The 20484-nt window shown below is 42.5% G+C and overlaps 1 protein-coding gene across 3 annotated transcripts; it reads left to right on the top strand.

Moving 5' to 3' along the window:
• Positions 1-1335: 1335 nt before the first annotated feature.
• Positions 1336-17909, top strand: GMFB (glia maturation factor beta). 3 transcript variants are annotated; one of them, XR_013922239.1, is made up of 8 exons: positions 1336-1396; positions 3523-3619; positions 4167-4216; positions 5178-5227; positions 6273-6355; positions 8274-8347; positions 10877-11091; positions 17793-17909. XR_013922239.1 is itself a non-coding variant. In XM_080346238.1 (8 exons), the coding sequence occupies exons 1-7, from the start codon at positions 1394-1396 to the stop codon at positions 10946-10948; spliced, it is 429 nt and encodes a 142-aa protein (XP_080202364.1). In that variant the 5' UTR covers positions 1336-1393; the 3' UTR covers positions 10949-10966; positions 17793-17885. The 3 variants fall into 3 exon arrangements, 2 of the variants coding, with proteins under 2 accessions (XP_080202364.1, XP_080202363.1); XM_080346238.1 differs by having other exon boundaries at positions 10877-10966; positions 17793-17885; XM_080346237.1 differs by lacking the exon at positions 17793-17909 and having other exon boundaries at positions 10877-13076.
• Positions 17910-20484: the final 2575 nt, after the last annotated feature.

A 20484-nucleotide genomic window follows, 5' to 3' on the forward strand; every position in this document is an offset into this window, starting at 1 on the left:
CCCACCTGCCTGGGTTTGCACAAAGCATTTAAATAATAAAAAGAAACCCGCCTTCAAACATCTCCGTGGCGCTTGGAAAACTGAGCTGGAGTAAGTAAGGGGCGCTGCAAACCTCCTCCCGTGATCTCTGCTCCTAAACACAAATAGGTTTTGCCTAACAAAATGAATAAACAAACTACCTATGGAATACTGAAATAGGTGCATTTAAGAGCTCATGGAGATTAAGTGACACTTCAACAGCTGCTCAGCAATCCTGTGCTTCTGTGGTGTTTACTGAAGCTCTCGCCGAAAATCTGCAATTTTATGTTATAGAACTGGCATTTAAGTCGTTATTACAATCTGCAAGAAGTCATGTCTGAGATGTGAAGTAGTTTCATTCTCTCTGAGCAAGCAAAGAGATTATTTTTTCCAATTCTCACTGTTATGGGATGGCCGAGCAGGCATTTTCTTTGTCATTACAGCAGCTTAAATCTCCAGCAGCACAAAAAAGGCCAGATATTACCTTAGCACCGGGGCAGACCTCCACCAACAGCCTATTATGGGCTGCCTCACACTCGCTGCTTGTATTTGTGAGCTCCAGATCCTGCTGTGCTTCCAGAATTATGCTCAACTTGTATAAACAATAAGTACCACGAGCAGCAGAGCTTACCGATTTCTGTCTTGTGCTCGAATTTTCTCATCTTTATTGAGACGGAAATTCCAGCTGAAGCTTTTTTAACAGTCATTTTTCTGTGTGCGCTCTCTGGTGTTTTAGCAAAGGATGTGACATTACTAATAGGCCTTAACGGCCTTAACCGTGGTCACCCCGCCACGGGCTGATATCCCTGCCCGGCATCCGCATCATGATGATCCTCTGCGAATCGGGCTTTAAATATTGTCACCCTCAAGTGACATTAACCGCTAACACATAGAATCCCTCAGTTCGGAGCCCGTCTCCCCGCGCCCCCAGGAACAGCCCCCACTTCTGACGGACCCTGCGTGAGGAAACCCCCGCCCGCCCTTTGCGCACGGCCCCGCCCCCTGCGCATGGCCCCGCCCCGTTGCCATGACTCCGCGGGGGCGGGGCCGCGGCGCCATGGTAACGGGGCGGCGCACAGCAGGGGGCGGAGGGGTGCGAGGCGCCCCTTCTCTCCCCACCCCGGCGGCGCCGCGGCACCTGAACAGCCCCCGGCAATGAGCCGCTCCCCGCCAGCCCTTGAACCTTCCCGCTACCCGTAGGCGGCTGACGCTGCCCCGCCCGGCTGGGACAGCGGTGCTGATTGGCCAGAGGGGAGGGGGAGGCGGGGTCTCCGTTGCGCAGGCGCAGTGGGGTGCGCAGCAGAGCGAGGAGGCGGCGGCGGTTTCCGTTGGTGGCGCGCGAGCGGCGGCGGTTGGGCGGTTGCGCGCGCGCAAGATGGTGAGAGGAGCCGGTGCTGCCTGAGGGGAATTGGGAACCGGGGGGAGCGCAACCGGCTCCGCGGGCTCGGGGGGTCCCCTGCTGAGGCGGGAGGGGCGGCGTGAGGCCGGTGTCCGCAGGGGAAGAAGTTGTGAGGGGAGAGCAGGTGCTTTAGGGAGCGGCGAGCACCGGTTCTCCTCAGGGCGAGCCGCTGCTCTGGGGGTGCTGCCTGGGAAGGGGCCGCCGTGAGCGGCGTCTCCGGGTCGGGCTGTGCTCACCCGCTGCTCCGCAAGGAAAAGGACCTTCTGGGTTGTTTTGTTGCGGGGGGAGAGCGAAGCAGCAGCTGTTTGCGGAGACAGCGGTGACCGGCCCTGCCGGCTACAGGGCTTCTGAAAATCTTGCAATGTAATAGTGGTGTGAGTGGTGGCTGAGGGTCACCCACAGCAAACCCCCTGCTGCGCTGCTTGGCGGGTGTGCCTGCTGTCTGTGCAGCCCTTCTGTCTCTTGATTTGCTTCAGTTTCTATTAAATCAGGCACTGGTGAGCCAACTTAGCCCCGGTAGATGATCCGAATCCGCTGTCACAGTGTGTCTTGCAGGCGCGGCCTTCAACTTTTCTTAGGGATTTATGTCTGCGTGGCTGTAAAGGTATAAGCAAGAGCCATGCTTACACAGCAATGCCTGCGGGATGGTGTTAGGAAACTGCTGAGCCCAGAGGACTGGGAGAAATGCTTCAGAAAAGGGCATTTAATACAGAATATAACTTCAGCTTTGAATTCTGGTGTGGCTTTCCGGTTGGTTTGTTTTCTTGTTTGTCTGTTGAGATCTCCTGAAATAGCAAAAGTGGATATTTATGATTTCTGTGGATCAAAAATCTTTAAAGTTTAGGGTAAACAAGCAAATTAATGGATCTGCACACACAGTGCTTGACCTGTCCTGTCACAGCAGAGCCCGGTTTCCTCTTCAGCTGTTGAGAGGAAGCAGAACGGCAAGACTTTGTGCCAGAATTTGGTTAAGGTGAAAGTCTCTTCAGGAGTAAAAACAAATATAGGATATTTGCAAGGTGAATTTGGAAGTGGGGAAGGAGAGATGCTTCTCTGCTTTCTGAGGAAATTCTCACAAGCCAGTTTTGAATGCGAGGAGACAGAACTCAAAGTTTAAAAAGTAACTTTCTTCTGATTTGTACACAGTGATTTATCTGAATGATACAGCTCTTTAGTAGAGCTTGTGATAGGTAATCTTGCATTTTTTTTTTTTTTTTTAATTTGAGCAGTTTTTCTAAGGAAGTCGTGAAACACTTGTTTTGGCACAAAAGCCTTGATACCTTAGGAATTTACAAATACAATATGAATAAGCTGGAGATGTTAAATACAACTTTTCTAGCTGGCATGCATCTCTTAACTGTGGCCATAGAGGTTGTGTGTATAAAATGTTGCTCAGGAAGTGATAGTGGTTGGCTTGGTACAGTTTAAAAATTGCATGTTTCGTGGAAGATAACTTGCTTGTGAAATGATCATTTCCTTCCCTATCTTCAGTATGATGACTAATATCTTATCTGGACACTTATTCTGAAAACTTGGAGTTAGTAACCTATAAGCACATGGGGGGAAGTATGAATGCTTTTTGATTAAAATGTAATAAATGCTTTTCGTATCTGGAAATCTTGAAAGTTCAGTTAGTATTTTTGCAGGTAAAAATAAGGGGTGACCCTTGATTACTGTCTGCTTCTGAAATGCTAATAGTACCTCCTGTTATTTTATATACTTAGATTACTTTAGCCAGTTTACTGCCACATTAAGGGACTTCCTTATTTCAGGACTTGTCTTTGCAAGTGAACTGTAAAAACTGTTTACTTCTGAGACCTGTGAGAATAATCCCACTTCAGGAATAGCTAATAAATACTTCTAGTTAACTGTGTGGCTTTGAGGAGGGATGTTAAAACAGGTAAGTGTTCTCTTAGAGTGTTTTTAAAAACTGCTTTCATCTGTGTTTTTTCTGGTTTGATGTTCTGAAACAGAACAAGCTGCATGTAGTTCCAATAAACCACTAAAGCAGGATTTATGCACACATATTCATGACATGGGCATTTTTTTCTGGTTTACTAGAAGGATTTACCTTTCCCTCCCCTCTGTCATTTCTTTTTTTTTAGAGTGAATCTCTGGTGGTTTGTGATGTTGCTGAAGACCTGGTGGAGAAACTGAGAAAATTCCGGTTTCGTAAAGAAACCAACAATGCTGCCATTATAAGTAAGTTAAAAACATGTCTGACAAAAATTGCAAAGTCTTGCAGAAAACTTGATCTTCTCTTTTCCTTCTCATGTAATGTTGCTGCTGTACCAGGTAAATGTGAGCCAAGAGGCTGTTTCTTGTATGAACTTCGATACTTCCAATTCTGCCTGTAATTTGAACAGTAAAGCAACACTGTTCTTATGATACAAGACTGCATCTGCTCTTAGTATTTATACTTAATTGTAGCTCAGAGTCTACCACTGGTTGTAAAATGATGGTAAAAAAATGTCAAGTCACAGTCATTTGAGTTTGTAAATTTTGTAGCCTCTAAGTAGGGGGATTTGACGTTTCTGTGTGAAATTTGAGAGGAGTGTATTGCGATGAACAGTGCTGAGTCTGTGCACTTCTCTTGCCATCAGTGATTTTGGGAAGTCAGGCGACAGACTGAAGAAGCAGAATGGAAGCACGAGGAATGCACTTATAGGGAGAATGCTAAAAAGCTTTGTGCATACATTGTATAGATCGATTGGAAAAACATTGATCTGCATTTTCTTTTGATTTATAGTGAAAATCGACAAGGATAAGCAGTTGGTGGTGCTGGATGAGGAGCATGAGGTTTGTTAAATGAATTGTAAATAAGAGTATCTTCAGCCTGCAATGTATTGTTGTCTCTAAGGTACTGCCTTAGTTTCAAATTGTTATCAAACTCTTAATCTAATTTGGGTCATGAGCTTATTTAAATGCATGGTCACTCTGCATGTAAAGCACAGCACTATTAATAGTGGAACTATGCAGAAGCAATTGAGTTGACTAATTAATTGCACAAAAAAGTTATTTTAAAGCTGTTATGATACAACTAGGTAAAAAGCATCTCTGGCACCTTCTTGCTTTTTGAAGAGATTTCTGCTGTGTTTCCCCATAGATCTGCATATTTGACTCTGAGCTGATCTGCCATCAATTAGAAGCTGGGATTGCTAATCCTCTGCAGACTCTAAATTTGATAGGTGGCATAATAAGGTCAGCCCAGCATGTAGAGTTTCTTAATGGTACATAGGGCAAAATTAAATCCTTCCCAGGGATTTGAGCATTAACTGTAGCTCTTATTCCTAGAATGTAGAAGTTAATGTAAGATTTAGATAGAATGGGGACTCTTTTTTGCTTGCTCAAGAAGGAAGGACTGAGTTTTTCAAAAACACCATTTATGTAGCTGATTTTAACAGATACTTTTTGGTGTGTGCTTGCTTACTTCTGTTTAGCACTGGAGTTAGAAAAGCATAGTAGCTGCCAGCATATCCAACTAGAGCCAAAAATGTTGTCTAAACTCATTATGCCTAAAATAGAGATGATTATTCATGCTAACACTAATTCTATGTTTAGTCATAGGAATCTATTAGCACACAAACTGCTTTCCTAAACTGATCTAGTAATTTGATTGAGAGATCATGATCAGTTCAACTGTAGATGTACATCTGATGTACAGCTATTTCACTGTTCTATTATTCTGCTTTAGCCTTCATAGTATACCTTCAACTGCAAGGTCATTTGTTCAAATATTGCTTGTGTTTAATGTTACCAGGGTATTTCTCCCGATGAGCTAAAAGATGAGCTGCCTGAGAGACAACCTCGATATCCTTCTAATGCTGCTGGCATTTGGTCTTACTCACTCCTGGAAGCTGTTCAAAATGTTCAGAGTTGGACTTCACCTTTTTAGGCCAATATTTGCATGTAGTGTGACTTTACTGATACTTTATTTGTGAGATAACCTGGGTGTCAGCTCTTGGGATACACCAAACAGTTGTCCCACTTGTTGAAACAATGACAACACTTAAGCTTTTCCGAAGATTTTATTTTCTTCTAGACTAGATAAAGTTTGGGGAAGTAAAATGAAACCATGCTACTGTTAATGTAAAGAAGTGAGTAAAATGTACCAGTTTTGTATGTGGCTACTTCTAAATTTAGAAAAGTGCCTGTGTAACTTAGGATCCATTTTGGTACTTTGTCAGCATGTGGCCTTTGCTGTTTTGCTGCAGTTACAGATTCTGGGTGTGCTATAGGCATGTGATCTGGGGAAGAATCCCTGTATTTAAAAGGAAAAAAGAGGCAAGTAAATTATTCTTTAACTAGATGGAATAAGAGGGGTACTTAAGTTATTAGTGAAGAAAATATCTGCCTCCATTATCCTCAAAAGCCGGCTGGCACTATTCCACGTGCTGTTCTGAATCTTTCCTTTCATGAGCATGGTGCAGTAGGAGGCTACTAAGCAGGAGTGCTAGTGAAAACTTGAGTTAAAATTCAGCAAAACACCTGAAACAATGAAGTGCTTAGTCTGCAAAGAAAGAATTTGGCTTCCATTAAGCACATTGGTGGGTGTGGGAAGTCTTTTTACAAAGCTGGGAAAGGAATATTTGTGATGAAAGGGTGATTTTTAACTCTCTGATGTGAAACAATAAGACAGCCCTGTCACCCAGCTCTGGTAGAGGTTGGTAAAGGCAGTGTCAGTTCTGAAAGTCAAATATGGAAGTGAAAACAGGAGAACAGTGAGAGTCCTTACCAAATTTAAAGCATCTCCTAGAATTCAAGACTTATTTGTGCCTTCATCAAGCTCTGATAACTGAGGATTATATCCTAATAAAATTGTTGATTTCTTAGTTTCTTTAACCTCAGAAAAAACATTTATTGTGTATAGTTACAAGTATCAACATGATGATGGAAGAATTTCTTACCCCTTGTGCTTTATCTTCTCCAGTCCAGTTGGTGAGTGAACACTGTGGTAGCTACTGTGTGCTGTACATATGGGGATATTCTTTGCTATGGAAGACAAAATGAATGCTTAATGCTCAAATAATGGTTCAGATACTTAAGGCTGGATTTGCTGATGCCAGTGCTGGAAGCGAGGCCCTATAAGGCTATGGCATCTGGAGACTTTCTTTGGCAGAGGGGAATATCTAGTATATTAACTCCATCCTGTCACCCTCTTGTCAAATCTTGGGGAATCCTCAAAATATCACCAGACAAGGCTCAGGAAATGGGTGAGAAGAGGGCTGGAAGGTACCACCTCTGTTCCTGAGGGTTTCTGTTCATCTCTGTCCATCTTGCTGTTGGGATGTTAGCGACTGGCTGGGAAAAAATTCCTCAGAAGTACCTGGAACCCATATCTACCTGTGAAAGAAACAGGTCTCTGTAGAAGGGTTAGGATGGGATTTGAGAGGAAGGTTTTCCGGGGGGGCCTGTATGTAATGGGCAGCAACAGAGGGTGCTCCCAAACAGTGCTGTGATGTGAAGGTCTAAAGGATTGCAACAACTACGGGTGAAAAAGGAGGAAAAGAGGGCTCTGGAACCCACAGCTGGGCAGGTAAAAGTGCTGGGTGGACAGGCTGTAGTCAAGGAGAAAAGGAGTGTAGTCTTAGATTGTCCCAAATTTATACAGAGCAGTAGGTTCCTCTGCTTGCATCACATTAGCCCTAAACATAAACCTAACTGTGCAGAAAACTCTGTAATTTTAATAGAAGCCAAATAACCTGTGACTTGGTTTGCTCTTACAGAGCTGAGTTGCTCCTGTGGCTTCCATCTGTGTTCTGAATTGTAATAGGGAAGCTTGCTGGTATTACTGGATTATCCTTGTTATCCCTTACAAGAAGATAAACTGATTGCATTGTTTTACCCTTCATTACTCAGAACTAGAATAACTAGGTAGGTAAAGAGTTTAGCAACTAGTAAGCATATTCTTCTGCAGTTACCTGAGCATCTTTGAATGTTCTGGGTGCTACTTGTCTTCAGAAGGACAGATATTTTGTAAGTTAGAACAGCAAGAAACTTTCTGGGAGACCTTGAAGTAGCAAAGCAGGCAGACTAGTAGTACTTCATAGGAAAAGAGAGCTTACATAGCACTCTCTATTGATGGCAAGATTTAGAAGTATTATACACTCATATGTAGAAACTTATGAACAAGCAAATACTAAAGAAAAGCCTTTTTTTTCCTTGAGGTTTTGTGTTTCAAAAATCTCTACAAACATAAGATAATGGTTAGACTGATACTGGAGTCAGAAATGAACCATTAGCTGGGACTTTAAACAGCAGTTACCTATAGCCGTGACTGCAGTGGCTCTGCGGTGGGGGTGAGAGGGGAGTCATTTTGAGCTACCAGTTAAGTTTGGGAATTTGGGGAGACATTAGGAGAAAGAACAACAAATTCAAACTGACTTGGTTTGTTCTCAGTTTAACTCCAGCTCGAAGGCATAAACGATAAAGATCTGTGTAAGTTTAAGTATCAAAAACATGAGAATCTTCCAGAAACGGGAAGAGGGTAAAGAATTGAATGTAGTGTAATCAGCACAGTGCTGTGGTGGTGGGAGGTGCTGCTTGGTTGGCTGTTGTGATTCAAGTTTGACCACTGGAGTGTTTGGTGGAACCTCTAAGTGGAAATACAGGTGCATGTTGAGACCACGAATTCAACTTGCACAACTATTACTTCTGGAAATGCTTTTCAAGTACCAGCTATGAAAGTAAGAGCAAGGATGACAATGTATGTAGAGAAACAGGTCACTTCTCTGGATGGAGACTTTAGCTTTCAGTTTGGATTATTCAAAAAAACAAGATGTTATTTTTTTAAGTGTTGCAGTTTAAATAACTAGACAACCTCTTTATGTATATATTTTTTTTCACACAACTACAGGATGTAAGCCTGAACAACAGATGATGTATGCTGGAAGCAAGAATAAGCTTGTACAGACAGCTGAACTCACTAAGGTATAATTGAACAGCTGAAATAACTGTCTCCCCCTTAAATGCAGGTTGCAGAAGCTGTTTTGTGTCCTGTTTGAACCTATTGCAAGAAGAGCATTATGAAACTTTGTAATTACAGTGGACAGATTTTGTTTTAGGAAGACTGAAGAGAGTGACATGTAAGGATTTGTGGAGTTTTAGGGTACAGGAAGAAAAGTGTTTTCTAAAACTAAAATATCCATCAGTAGGGCAGATGTCTTTACTTTGGCAAATGAATTTATTAATGGGAAGAATAGTCTGAAGTTGTGTGGTGTGGACTAGTTTTGCTGGATGGCTTATGGGTTGGATGCTTGCAGAACATAGCCTTCAGAATAAATAACCCATGTGCCAAGTGCTGAACAATTCTAAATCTTCCTGTGTTTGCCTCCTCCAGTACTGAGACCAGAATAAATCACTGCATTCACTGAGCTTAGGTGTATATATATAAAGAAAACAAACCAAACAAACAAAAAAAAAACCAAACAAAAACAATAACCAAACCAAAAAAAGCCACAGCTAATTGTCATTTTGAAAACTCTGCTTAATTGGCACCTAGATTTCTTAAAGTTTTAGTTTCAACCAGTAAAGCCAAATACAGTGAGTGGCCACTTCAGGTTTTTTATACAATATGAAGTGACTTCAGCATTCTTCAATAGCACTGTTCCCTTTTGATCTTCCTTATCCTGACTGAGTACTTTTAACATCCCAGTAAAAATGTAATTCATGCCAATAAGAAAACTGTGAACTTCTCCCTCTTCTAGCTATACCCTGTGAGAAAGGACCTCTCTGTTTTAAGTTAGAGGTTTTGTTGACAGGGCTAAACGGGAGGGAAGCAATCAGTACAGCCCCAAGAAATCTTTTTTTAACTTTGTTGAAACTGCACCGCAGAGGCCTGAGAACTTTAGCATCTTTGATAGAAAGGAAGAGTTTGTTCAGGAGGAAGAAAGTTTTCAGTAGGTGAGAAAGAAGAGTTGATGAGAAGAAGGTGTAAGCCTGGGCACTAGCTCTATTGGAGTTACTCTCACCTGTCAAGAGGGAGAAATTCAGCTGGATCAGGGGTCTATTATCTTCCTTCTGAAGCTGGAGAAGACAATCTGTCTCCAGGTTGCTTACTTGTTCTTCAAATGTGTTTCATTGTCCCCACTCATTGAGCCATGTTTCATTTTAGCTCATGCTGTGACTTCCTCCTGCAGCGATTTCTGCATGTGACTCAGCTGAGCCCTCTTATTTTTTCAGTGGCTTGCGTATTAGCTTCTGTTAAGCTGTTCTTTTAATACCAAGTTTTGTGGTTTTTATCCCTCATCTTTTACTTAAAAAAATCAGTATTAGTTGATAGTAGTGAATCACTGCCTGAATACAAGAAACAGTGTTCAGAGCCCATTCCAGCAGAGATGGGGAATGAGGAAGAAAAGATACAAAACTTGAATTGTTTTCTGAAGAAGATTAAAATGGTGAAGTGGATGAGGACAGGATTAAATAGGAAGTTCTTTCCAAACAGCAGGTTCACTGGAAGACTTTGTGAGTCTTAAAAAATCCCATCCATTGTTTTGGCCTGCATGCCTTTTGCAGCTCTCTGCTCCATACCCTTAGAAGGGCAGATAACTGATTTAGTGCTGGCAGAGCTTTATTTTCAGTGTTGTCAGAATAGTAACACCACTTTCCAGTGACAATATTTTTCTTGTTTTTATTGCCTAGAAGGCAGCGTGTTTGAAAGCCTGTGGATCTGTAAAATTTACTTATGTGACTCTTCTGAAAAGATGATCTATTTGTGGGCATCTTGAAGACTCCAGTTAGTGATACAGGATTAACTGAGCCTTTTTTCAAGCACATTAACAACAAAAACTGCACGAACAACCAAACAAACTCCAAACAAACCCAAAGCATTGCTTGCCAATATGGAAAGTAAAGAGTATATTGGTGTCTCTGGTTTATTCTCTGTTTCATGGTATAAGACTTCTACAAAGCTTTGGGTTGGTGGTTTTTGTTTGGTTGGGTTTTTTATTCTGAGGTATCTTGGTTTTCTTAGAGGGAAAACAGTGTGCTACTGGATAATGTAGATTTGTTTCATTTCAGAGGAGGAATAACTGTGTCTTGGGCTGGGCAAATCTGAACTTTGAGCTTAATTCAGCCCAGAGGTTAAATTAATTTGTATTCTTCAAACAGACTATCTTCTTGCTGAGATAATGCATATGAGATGGTGCCATTTCAGAATAACTTCAAAATGTAGTACATGTGCTGTTCTTACCTAGTTTTAAAGAAGAATGAAGTCTAGAAATAGGAATTATGGAATTGCTCAAGTTAGTGATATTCCTTGCCACTTAGTCTTGTGTATTTTCCGCTGATGTTACTTTAGAACATTAACTGAACCTTTCAAGAAAGCACATGAAAACCGCGGGTTGGTTCCTGGTTTATTACACCTCAACCAACCTGTGTGGCAAGGTGTTGACTGCGTTGTATGCTTATCCCTTTCAAGTACTATCACCTGAAGAATTTACACAATGCAATTTTGTTTAGGTATTTGAAATAAGAAATACAGAAGACCTAACTGAAGAATGGCTGCGTGAGAAACTGGGCTTCTTCCATTAAGAAAACCTCCGAACATAAGTATTTATGTACCATCCTGATAATACTGGAACCAGACATGAATACTTACATCTAAAAAATGCACTGTATTTACATCTGTCTCCTGCAGTATCTCTCTTGTGCAAAGTTTGTGCAAAGAATAGCAGGTCTGTCTCCTTGAAGTAACAAGTCTTTGCAGGTGTTTCCTTATCTGTACCTGTTAAAAGGGAATACTCCTCTGCAGGGACTCCTTTTGCACTCCTGTGACTAATATTTCTATAACTAAAATAGTTCAGTTCTGGATTTATAACTATCTACGAACATAATTTGGAAGCTGACGCTAACTTCTTCTGAGCTACAAATGCATCCTTATGACATATACTAGCCATTTATATGCAGAAATTGTGTACTGTCACGTAATTTTCCGACTTTTTGACTTAACGTCTTCTCAGTTTTGAAAACTACTCTCTGGAAGCATTTAATATCCAAAAGACAAAATCCTTGTACTGCAAATCCATCCGTTTGCCTTGCCATCGAGTCCACGTGAACTTTCTCAAATTCTTGGAATTATTTTTTGTCATTCCAGTAATTCCTCAGTTGACTGAGTCAATCTTACAAAATTTCAGGGCACAGCTTTGACTGTCCAGTTCTCATGCTGATATAGTCTTACAGGAACTAGATGATAACTAAGGGCTGAACTACAACTCTGGCTACTCTGGTACCAGATGTTTTGCATATATAACTTACTACACTGTTAAGAACTTTACCTCTTTGCTCATTTCCTGTTATATGAACACCTGTTAAAATACTGTGTGCCTTTAATTTGTTAGCTTTAAAATGACTTGAGAATTTTACACTGCCACTTATTACAAATTTGGTAAAAACTTTGTTAAAGAATCCAAGTAACATTTTTTTCCGAGTGCCTGGTCTTGCAGTTGACATCTGTTATAAAAGAAAGCTAACCTCCTTTTCTTTGAAATTCCAGTCATCTGCTCCATTTGTAGGAGTCAGGAGATTAAAGCTTTTCATGATTATGAATGATTTCTATCTCTTTTGTTATAAAAGCTGGCCACACATAGCTTTTGAGTAATTACAGTCTCTTTCTTAACTGCTTGTTGGTCAAAACTACATTCCAGATAAAGCTTTTGCATAAGTGGTAATTTGATTTTCATTTACTTACGGTTCATCTCTTTGAAACAACAAATATTCTAATGTGAAAATAGTATTTAACTTTTATATATGACCAGTCTTTTTACAGGTCTGTTTTATATTCGCTAGAGTAGTTGTCTGACATGGGACGCGTTTGGCCCATGCGGTGGCAAAAGGAGTTGCTCATGTGACAGTATCTCACTATCTTGCTCATGAGTGTTTGTTGTGCTTCTGAATCAGTATCTGCGTGAGAGCAGCTTCCTGTTGATAACGTACCTTAAAATACAGCTGCGCTAACAAATCTGTTTGCTGGGAAGGAATGCAGTGTTAAATTTGGAGGCCAGTATTTCATGCTGTGAAACCTTTGCTGAAAGGAGGTTTATTTTTTGTTTGTAAACATCTGTTGTGTTAGTGTTAAAACACTAATTCCTCTAAAATCACAGGGAATTCATTTGCAAAGGTCCTCAGTGTTGGTAAATCTCTTCTTAGTTTGATGTTACTGCTCATTTATTTGTATACTAATCTGACTTCAGAGGAGCTTTTCAAAGTATGTGTTAGAATGATCCAATTAAGTTGGTCTTTCAGTGCAGGGAAAAAAATGCTTGTAATTAAAATTACATTTCTGTGTTAACGTAGTGAACTGGAAAAACAATTTCACTTCCCTGGACAAAAAAAAAATGTGGATTATGAAACTGTTGCTTGATCGTTCTGTACTACAGATCAATAAAAACAATATCTTTTGTGACAAACATTGTATGAATAAGACTTTGGCTTAAAGAATAATGTCATTCTAAGCATCAGTCTTGAAACAGCAAGGATCTCGTTTTGTTGGCATTGTGCTCACAGGCATGTCAGTACAGCGTGGGGGACAGGGAAACTGCCACTTGTACCGTTCAGCTTGATTGGCAGTGGGGAAAACTGGATTAATCATCTTTGTTACTGTACTTTGTACACTGGGAGGCTGCCAGCATCCAACTGCTGCTCGCACAGGTCTTGACAAAAATAACTGTAAAAGGGGCCTCTCTCCTTCTCTCTCGGGAGGAGAAGGGAGGAGCTGCTGCAGTCAAATGGTTGAATTTGATTCTTCATCTCTGGATCACTCCACCTTCTGCCAAGAAAACATTGGCTGTATCTTCAGTCCAAGTTCTTTTCTTGTCTCTTCAGGCATTATTGTTGCCTCCACTTAAGGACTTTCTGCCTTGAGTGCTGCCCCACAATTGCATAGAGCCAACAAATCCCCATGAGAGCATTAAAGCCTTTTTCTTGTGAAAGGTGATGTCGATGCTACTCAGCCCACCAGTACTGTTCTTCAAACAGCTCTTCTTGGCAGCTGTACGTCCGTCCCCTCTCAGAGCTGTGAAGCTGAGGAAGCAGCTGCTGGTACCTGGAGAACAAGCATGCAGAGGATGTTTGCTGTTCTAGGCTCCGTTGTGGTTTTCTTGTTTTTAATGCGGTGTTTCGACACAACTGGCTGCTGCTTACTGTCCTAGGCTCTTGAGATACAGGTAGTGCTAATACTTGATTAAATAAAGGCATTAATTATGTCAAAATCCTGCACAGATCATACTTGTTTTCATAATGTACTCTTCCCACCTTTAGAACTCTCTTTTCTGTACTGAAGAGAAGCAGGAGGCAGATGTGTCCATGTTCAGAAGGCCAGTATGTTCTGACTGTGCTTTACTAGTGAGTTGCCAATCTGTAATCGTACATTTGTCTTGAATTTTCAGATCTCTAAAGAGGGTTCAAACTAAAGGACAACATAAATTAATGGCACTTATAGGAGCCTTTGTAGCTAAAGGTCTGAGAGTCAGCATTTTCCATTGTGAGCTCCTATTTTTCAGGAGTTGGGTTGGCCATAGAATCCTTGGCCTGGAGTTAAAGTTAGAGGGTCTCTCATAAAGGGAGACTTCTGCCACAATTAATCTGGTTTGCTTTAAATATTGACTAGATGGCAGGGATACAGCTTTTGTAATCCTATTAATTGATGGTAAGCTGAATTAAAGCATGAGTTTGCATGTCAGCCTATAAAATGGATTTGTATTGTTTGAATTTTTTTAACAAAAAGTATTTGATGGTTTAAGTGTGTTTCTAGGATCATGAATGCTGTTTTGATCTATCAAACAAGGCAATAATGGAGGTGTCAACACCTTTTCACTTCTCCAAAGGAGCGTCTTCTGCATTTGTACCAGGGTTCCATTTTTGTATCTTTAACTGTAAAATAGCTAGTCCAGAAATCAATGTTGAACTGGTAACAGGAGTCTGAATCACACATGCAAAAGCAAGGGAGTTCAGTTCCTCGCTTCAGTGTGCTCGAAAAAGGAAATGTCATGCAACTATCTTTTCTTTTTTAATAGATATATCTAGTAACTGTGAACGGGGGGTATGATGGGACATGAGGAGGGGCACAGTGAAACTCTTGCTTTTGTTACGTGATCCGGACTCTGCGTAACTTGTGTCCTGTGACATGGCAGGGTTGGCACCAGTGCTGCGAGAGGTTCACGGCCAGAGTTGAGAATTTGGCAATTCCATGAAAATATCAGTAACCAGTACAACTTCCATCCGCTGTTTAGTCTCTGCTAGTTCACACTGCATGTTTACTTTAAACCAAATCTTTTTTGCTAAGCATGGTGCTTGTATTGGTTTAAATAAAATGTTTAATTAAGAGGTTCTGTTGCCCTGTTTTAATTGCACAGTATCACATCTATTGTGAGTGTCTGACAGGGATAAAGCTTTTAATTCTACGTATGACCTTCTTTTCTCAGCTTCTTGGAGTTTGCTTTGGACTTGTAGCATGGTCTTCAGTCATGAATGTGCTCCTTCACTTGCTCTTCTACCTAAAATAATCCCTCTTTCCATCTGTTGTGAAGGGTGACAGCAAAGGAGAGGCGCTGATGGAGTGCAGTGGGACAACTGCTGTCCCCTCCAGCTGCTTTGCACCTTGGTGTCCCAAAACTCGGTGTGTATTCTTGTCAGCTCTAAGACAGCGTGTGGGCTCGACTTCATTCTGAAGCACCACTTAGACTTCCACGTTTCACCTCTCCCACCAGGTCAAGGCTCCCGGCGTAACCTGGAGCTGTGAAATGCAATGTAATGTGTAGGTGCCAACTGAATGCTGTTCGAGTAGTTGTGTAGGAGACCCCAGGGCTTGAAGGAGTCAAAGGAACTTAGTTGCACCTTTTCCTTCTCACAGTTGTTGGCTCATCTCTTTCCTGCCCACAAGACCCCCAGGTTTAATTGATGCATGGCGACTGTTTCTTCCTTTCCTGTCCTTGGAGATAATTTTTTTTCATATTGTTGAATAAACTACTAAAGATAATACAAGGAATTTAGCTTCGGTAGCTGATGTACATTGTTTTTGCCAATGCTGATTAAACATGATAGAGGTCAACCCCTTCTGTCTCAGGCGAGATTGATCTGTGAAGGAGAAAATGCGCAGCTGTTTCAGCTCTGGAATGGCATCTTGGTCACCTCAATGTATTGCAACCAAATGTGTTGCCAAAAGCTATGAAATAAAAATCAGCTGAGCTGCTGTGGGAGCAGAATGGTTCTCAAGAACAGCTGATTAAAGGGAAGGAGGGGAAAAAGAAAAGGAATAAATAGCTCTCCCATCAGAGGAGGAGGCCACCTGTGGAGTCCTGTTCACTCAGTGTACTTAACTAGAATATGAGGTGATGGTTTACTGGTCCTGCGAGATCATTGCGATGGTAAAAACAAAAGCTGACAAAAGAAAATTGCAAGGAGATATAGGAATATGAAGTGAAGGGCAGCTGCTTTCCTTCAGGAAAGGTCATTGATTTGTAATAGTTATTTGAAAAGGGCAGTTGAGTGCTTGTTAAAGTCAAAGCTAGGGAAGAAAATAGGAAACAAAATGGAAAAGCAGTTCAGATCTGCGGTGTAGCCTGTGTAGCACACATAGCTGCTGCTTTCCAGCTGTGTAACCAGGAGGAGTTTGCTACGGGGAGCCCTGGACTTGGCAGGGTCTTTGGGGATGATGCAGAGAAATAATCTAGTTGGTTCTGGGGGAGCTGGAAGAGGAGCTGCGGCAATTGCTGCCTGTATGAGTAGAAAAGTGATCCTTCCCCTGTACTCTGCATTGGGGCGGCCACACCTGGAGTATTGTGTTCAGTTCTGGGCCCCTCAGCTCAGGAAAGAGATTCAAGTGCTGGAGCGGGTCCAGAGAAGAGCAACACGACTGGTGAAGGGACTTGAACATAAGACCTGTGGGGAGAGGCTGAGGGAGCTGGGCTTGTTTAGTCTGGAGAAGAGGAGGCTTAGAGGTGAGCTCAGCACTCTCTAGAACTACCTGAAGGGCAGTTCTAGCCAGGTGGGGATTGGTCTCTTCTCCCAGGCAGTCAGCAATAGGACAAGGGGGCATGGGCTTCAACTCTGCCAGGGGAAGTTTAGGCTGGATATTAGAAAGCAATTCTTTGCAGAGAGAGTGGTCAGGCATTGGAATGGCTGCCCAGGGAGGTGCTGGACTCGCTGTCCCTGGAGGTTTTTAAACTGAGATTGGACATGGCACTTAGTGCCATGATCTAGTAAACGGACTAGAGTTGGACCAAGGGTTGGACTTGATGATCTCTGAGGTCTTTTCCAACCCAGTCGATTCTGTGAAAATAGAACAGGATTTGTCAATCTTCTAACATGTGGCTGGTTAGAAAAAAAAAAGTGAGCTCAGCTTCATGTGGGAAAGCCTGCAGAGAAGGGTTTGGAGTCCTTAGGTCCTTCTACATGTATGACAACTACCTCTACCAAGTGAAGGAAGAGCTGTGGAGATGGTACCAAGTTTGTGGAGTAAATGTTACAATACCTCTTCTTCTCCAGAAGGGTATTGAGCCCAGGGAATCAGTCCTGTGTGCTGAGCTGGCGTCCAGGCTGGTCTGGGCACACGGCTTAAATTGTAACTGCTGGAGAAGAGGGAATTTTTCATGGATCCAAGAGGAAGCCCTGACGTTCCTAAAGAGCAGTTGCGAACCGCCAGATATGCAGGTGTATGGGTTTCTGTAGCTTAGCGAGGAAAAGGAGTTGTAGTTCTCAAAAATATAGTAACAGTCAATCGGGGTATTGGCAGCTTCTTTCAGGGCTGTTTTGTAAGGCAGTGGGCTGGATTGATTTGTACTGTATTCTAGGTGTTTGGAGCTCCATTGCCAGCCATGTTTCAATGAACACAACAATTCTGAAGCACAAGAAGCCCTGGCATTAGCTTTTAATTTCTCCAATTAATACATATTGGTATCTGCCAGGACTCTATACTGAAAGGCTCAGCATAAGGCTGAGCAATTACATATCTCAGTTTTTTTCCTATTAACGCTCAATTCTCATTCTGTGAAAAACAGTGAAGGAAAATGGTGAAATACTAAACAGCGAATATTCCCTGGTTGTGGTTAGGACACTACTGCATGAAAAATGGTCTTCCCATCTGTGTAAACTTGGCCACTGTTCCTCTCCCAGTTCTCGTTTGTTCTTCTCTATCTGCTGTTCCTTTTGGTGACACTAAGACGCTGAGCTCTCGTGGGGAGAACAGGCTTTCTACTCCGGTGTGTATACGTGGTATCTTGTGCAGCCTTCCTCTGTGTCTTTTCTTAATGTGCCCATAAAGTGAAAGAGATGATTTTAATACATTTGCATACACGTAGTTAATCAGCATGGTCCGCTTTGTCATGCCACAGGGGGGTTGTCTCCTCCGGACTGTTTTTTTGTTGTGCTTGGATTTTTACAGGGACTGGAAATGTACTCTGGGTTAACCATGTTCACCCTGGGTGGTGAGTGAGACGTCTCATCCGGAAGGTGATGGAGCTCGGCTGAAACTCCCCTGACAGCTCCAGCCGTTCCTCAGCAGGAGATGGAGGGGAGCAGAGAGCAATTATCAGCCAGAACGACTCTGAATGCAGAACAGATGCGAACGCTGGGGAAACAGCATGACTGTCTTTCATGGCAAATTTACTTCTGCAACGGGGAAGTCCCATCAAGGCTTTTTGAAAGGGGCACTGTTAACCGTTCCTGCTGTTACGTGCTGTGGCAGGCAGCTAGTAGTATGAATGCAGCTTCTTTTCCCTTTTCCACAGTGCTCGGCTCAACAATTAATGTAACGCACCCTTGAAATCCCCCTGCCAAACAGCATCTGTTGTTGTCACCTCTTTTCTGCAGAAAATGGGAAGAGCGCAGAGGAAAATGGGGCAGAAATTGTTCAGTTGAAAGGGAAAGGGGCACCAGCCATCCTACACTCTCACTGAGGCCTTAGAGGGCAGAAGTAGAGCAGAAAGTTAGGGGTCAGTGCCCTTATTGAGCTGAATAGGGAACAAGAGAGATTTAGCATTTCTTCAAAAGAATATCTAATTTTAAATATCCGCTGTTGGAAAATGCTGCTGGATAATTGGGAGAAGAATGTGCCCGCCCTGCTCACAAACGCGGCCTGCCTGGCCATCTGCTCCCACAGCGACAAATCCTGGATTGATTTGTGAACATGATTAATTCAGCCAGGACGACTGGATCAAGGGATCAGCGAGAGACAATATTTCTACCTTACCTCCAGCTGTGAATGTGCAACCGTTTGGTTCAGAACTGCAAAACAAATTGTGTAGCTGTATTACTGCCAGAATGGAAAAATAGATACATCCACTCAACAGCCCTGTTTTCCTTGAATGGCCCACTCCAAGGTCTATAACCACGTTCTAACGTAAGCGCGATTTCCCCGTTTGAGATGAAGCAGAGCTGTTCTCATTTTACAGAGAGCTTCTGTCTCTTTAGTCCATGTGCCAATGCTGCTGTCCATGTGCTTCTTGCTGCGGTTTAGCCCTAAGATCTTGGAGCTGCTGGCTCTGTGACCTCATCCATGCGGCCTGGAGAGGCTGATTTGGAGGGTGAGCAACCCACCCACCCACCCTGCTCCTTGTGCCTGAGGTTACTGATGGGGGAACTGGTGCGTGGAACTTCGAATCCTGGAGTCCATTTTGGGCCCCTCGTGACAAGAAAGACCTTAAGGTTGTAGCGAGGAGGGGGGGTCAGGCTCTTCTCCCAAGTAACAAGCAATAGGATGAGAGGAAACAACCTCAAGTTGTGCCAGGGGAGGTTGAATCTTGGGAACAATTTCTTCCTGGAAAGGGCTGTGGGGCATTGGAACAGGCTGCCCAGGGCAGTGCTGGAGTCACGATCCCTGGAGGGGTTGAACAGATACATAAATGAGGTTCTGAGGGACATGGAGTAGTGCCAGGGGTGAGTTAACAGTTGGACTTGATGATCTTGAGGGTCTCTGCCCAACCAAAGGGAAGCTCTTAAATCTTAAGAACAGCTGGGGGCTGAATATCCATCACTGGTAGAGCCTTGAGCTGCTTTGATAATACGGATATAGCTGGAGAGATCAAAAGCAAGATTTGTAAAGGTATTTAGATGTAGATGAAGGCTTTTGAAATCCTGCTTAGTATGATTTAAGTGCATGAATACGACCCAAAGGTGCCGTATTTGAGGCCACACAAGATTTCTGTGGGAGAACAGAGAGACCAAAGTCTCCCAACTCTTTTTTCTCCCTCCTACATTTTCAAGTGTGCTGCAGGTCTGGGACTGCAAGAGCCACTTGAGGGAAGCTTGAGGTTGTGAGAACTGGGCTGTGTCTTTTGGCAATTGACAAGATACAGCCCTAACCAGCTGATTTTTTGGATACAAAGCAAAAACCACATGTATCTTCCTTCCTTTTGGGCAGGAACAATAATGATGTCACATCTGGCAGAGGACTGAACGCCTCATTTGTCCCAGCGAGTATCTGCCCTGACTTTACCTTGATGCAATTTTACCACCATATCCAGCGGTGACCGTGCTTCTGCTAAAACAATTAGCAGTGAAATAATTAACAAGGGAGGCTTTTTTAGGTGTTGTCACTTGGGACCAGATGTAACGCCATCTCCAAATGCCACCACTATGGTTTCAACTTCTCTTTATTCAGGTTGATGTTGCTGCATCAGTGTATAATTGGATCAGAATTTAAAGTTATTTGATGAAGAGTAAGGACCAAGGATGACGTTTTTCAGTATCAGAGTTACTGCAGTTGGGCTAACACAGAAAGTTTGGGGAAATTTCCCTCTTAGTTCATTAATGGGCAGCTGAATCCTGAAATGTGTTTTAAAATAGTTCTTGAAAAAACAATTATTGCTCCCTTTGCCTGATCTCTTTGCCATGGGCTCAGAATTGTATGGAGCTCTACCCAGCAAGAGAAAAACAAACCCTGTCATTAGAAGGACAGGTTGAGTATTCAGTGTTTAGCCTATTAAAAAAAACCTGTTGCCATCTGACAGTAAATGTTGGAGGGATTGAGGCCATGCATGGATTCCATAATGAGATGTGGGGAGATGCCTGGTGGCGTCTGCCTTTTGAAATTGAGTTTTGAATATGATTCTTGTCTGTCTTGAGAATGTCTTTCA

The sequence above is a fragment of the Nesoenas mayeri genome, assembly GCF_963082525.1.
Source record: "Nesoenas mayeri genome assembly, chromosome: 5".
Lineage (NCBI taxonomy): Eukaryota > Metazoa > Chordata > Aves > Columbiformes > Columbidae > Nesoenas > Nesoenas mayeri.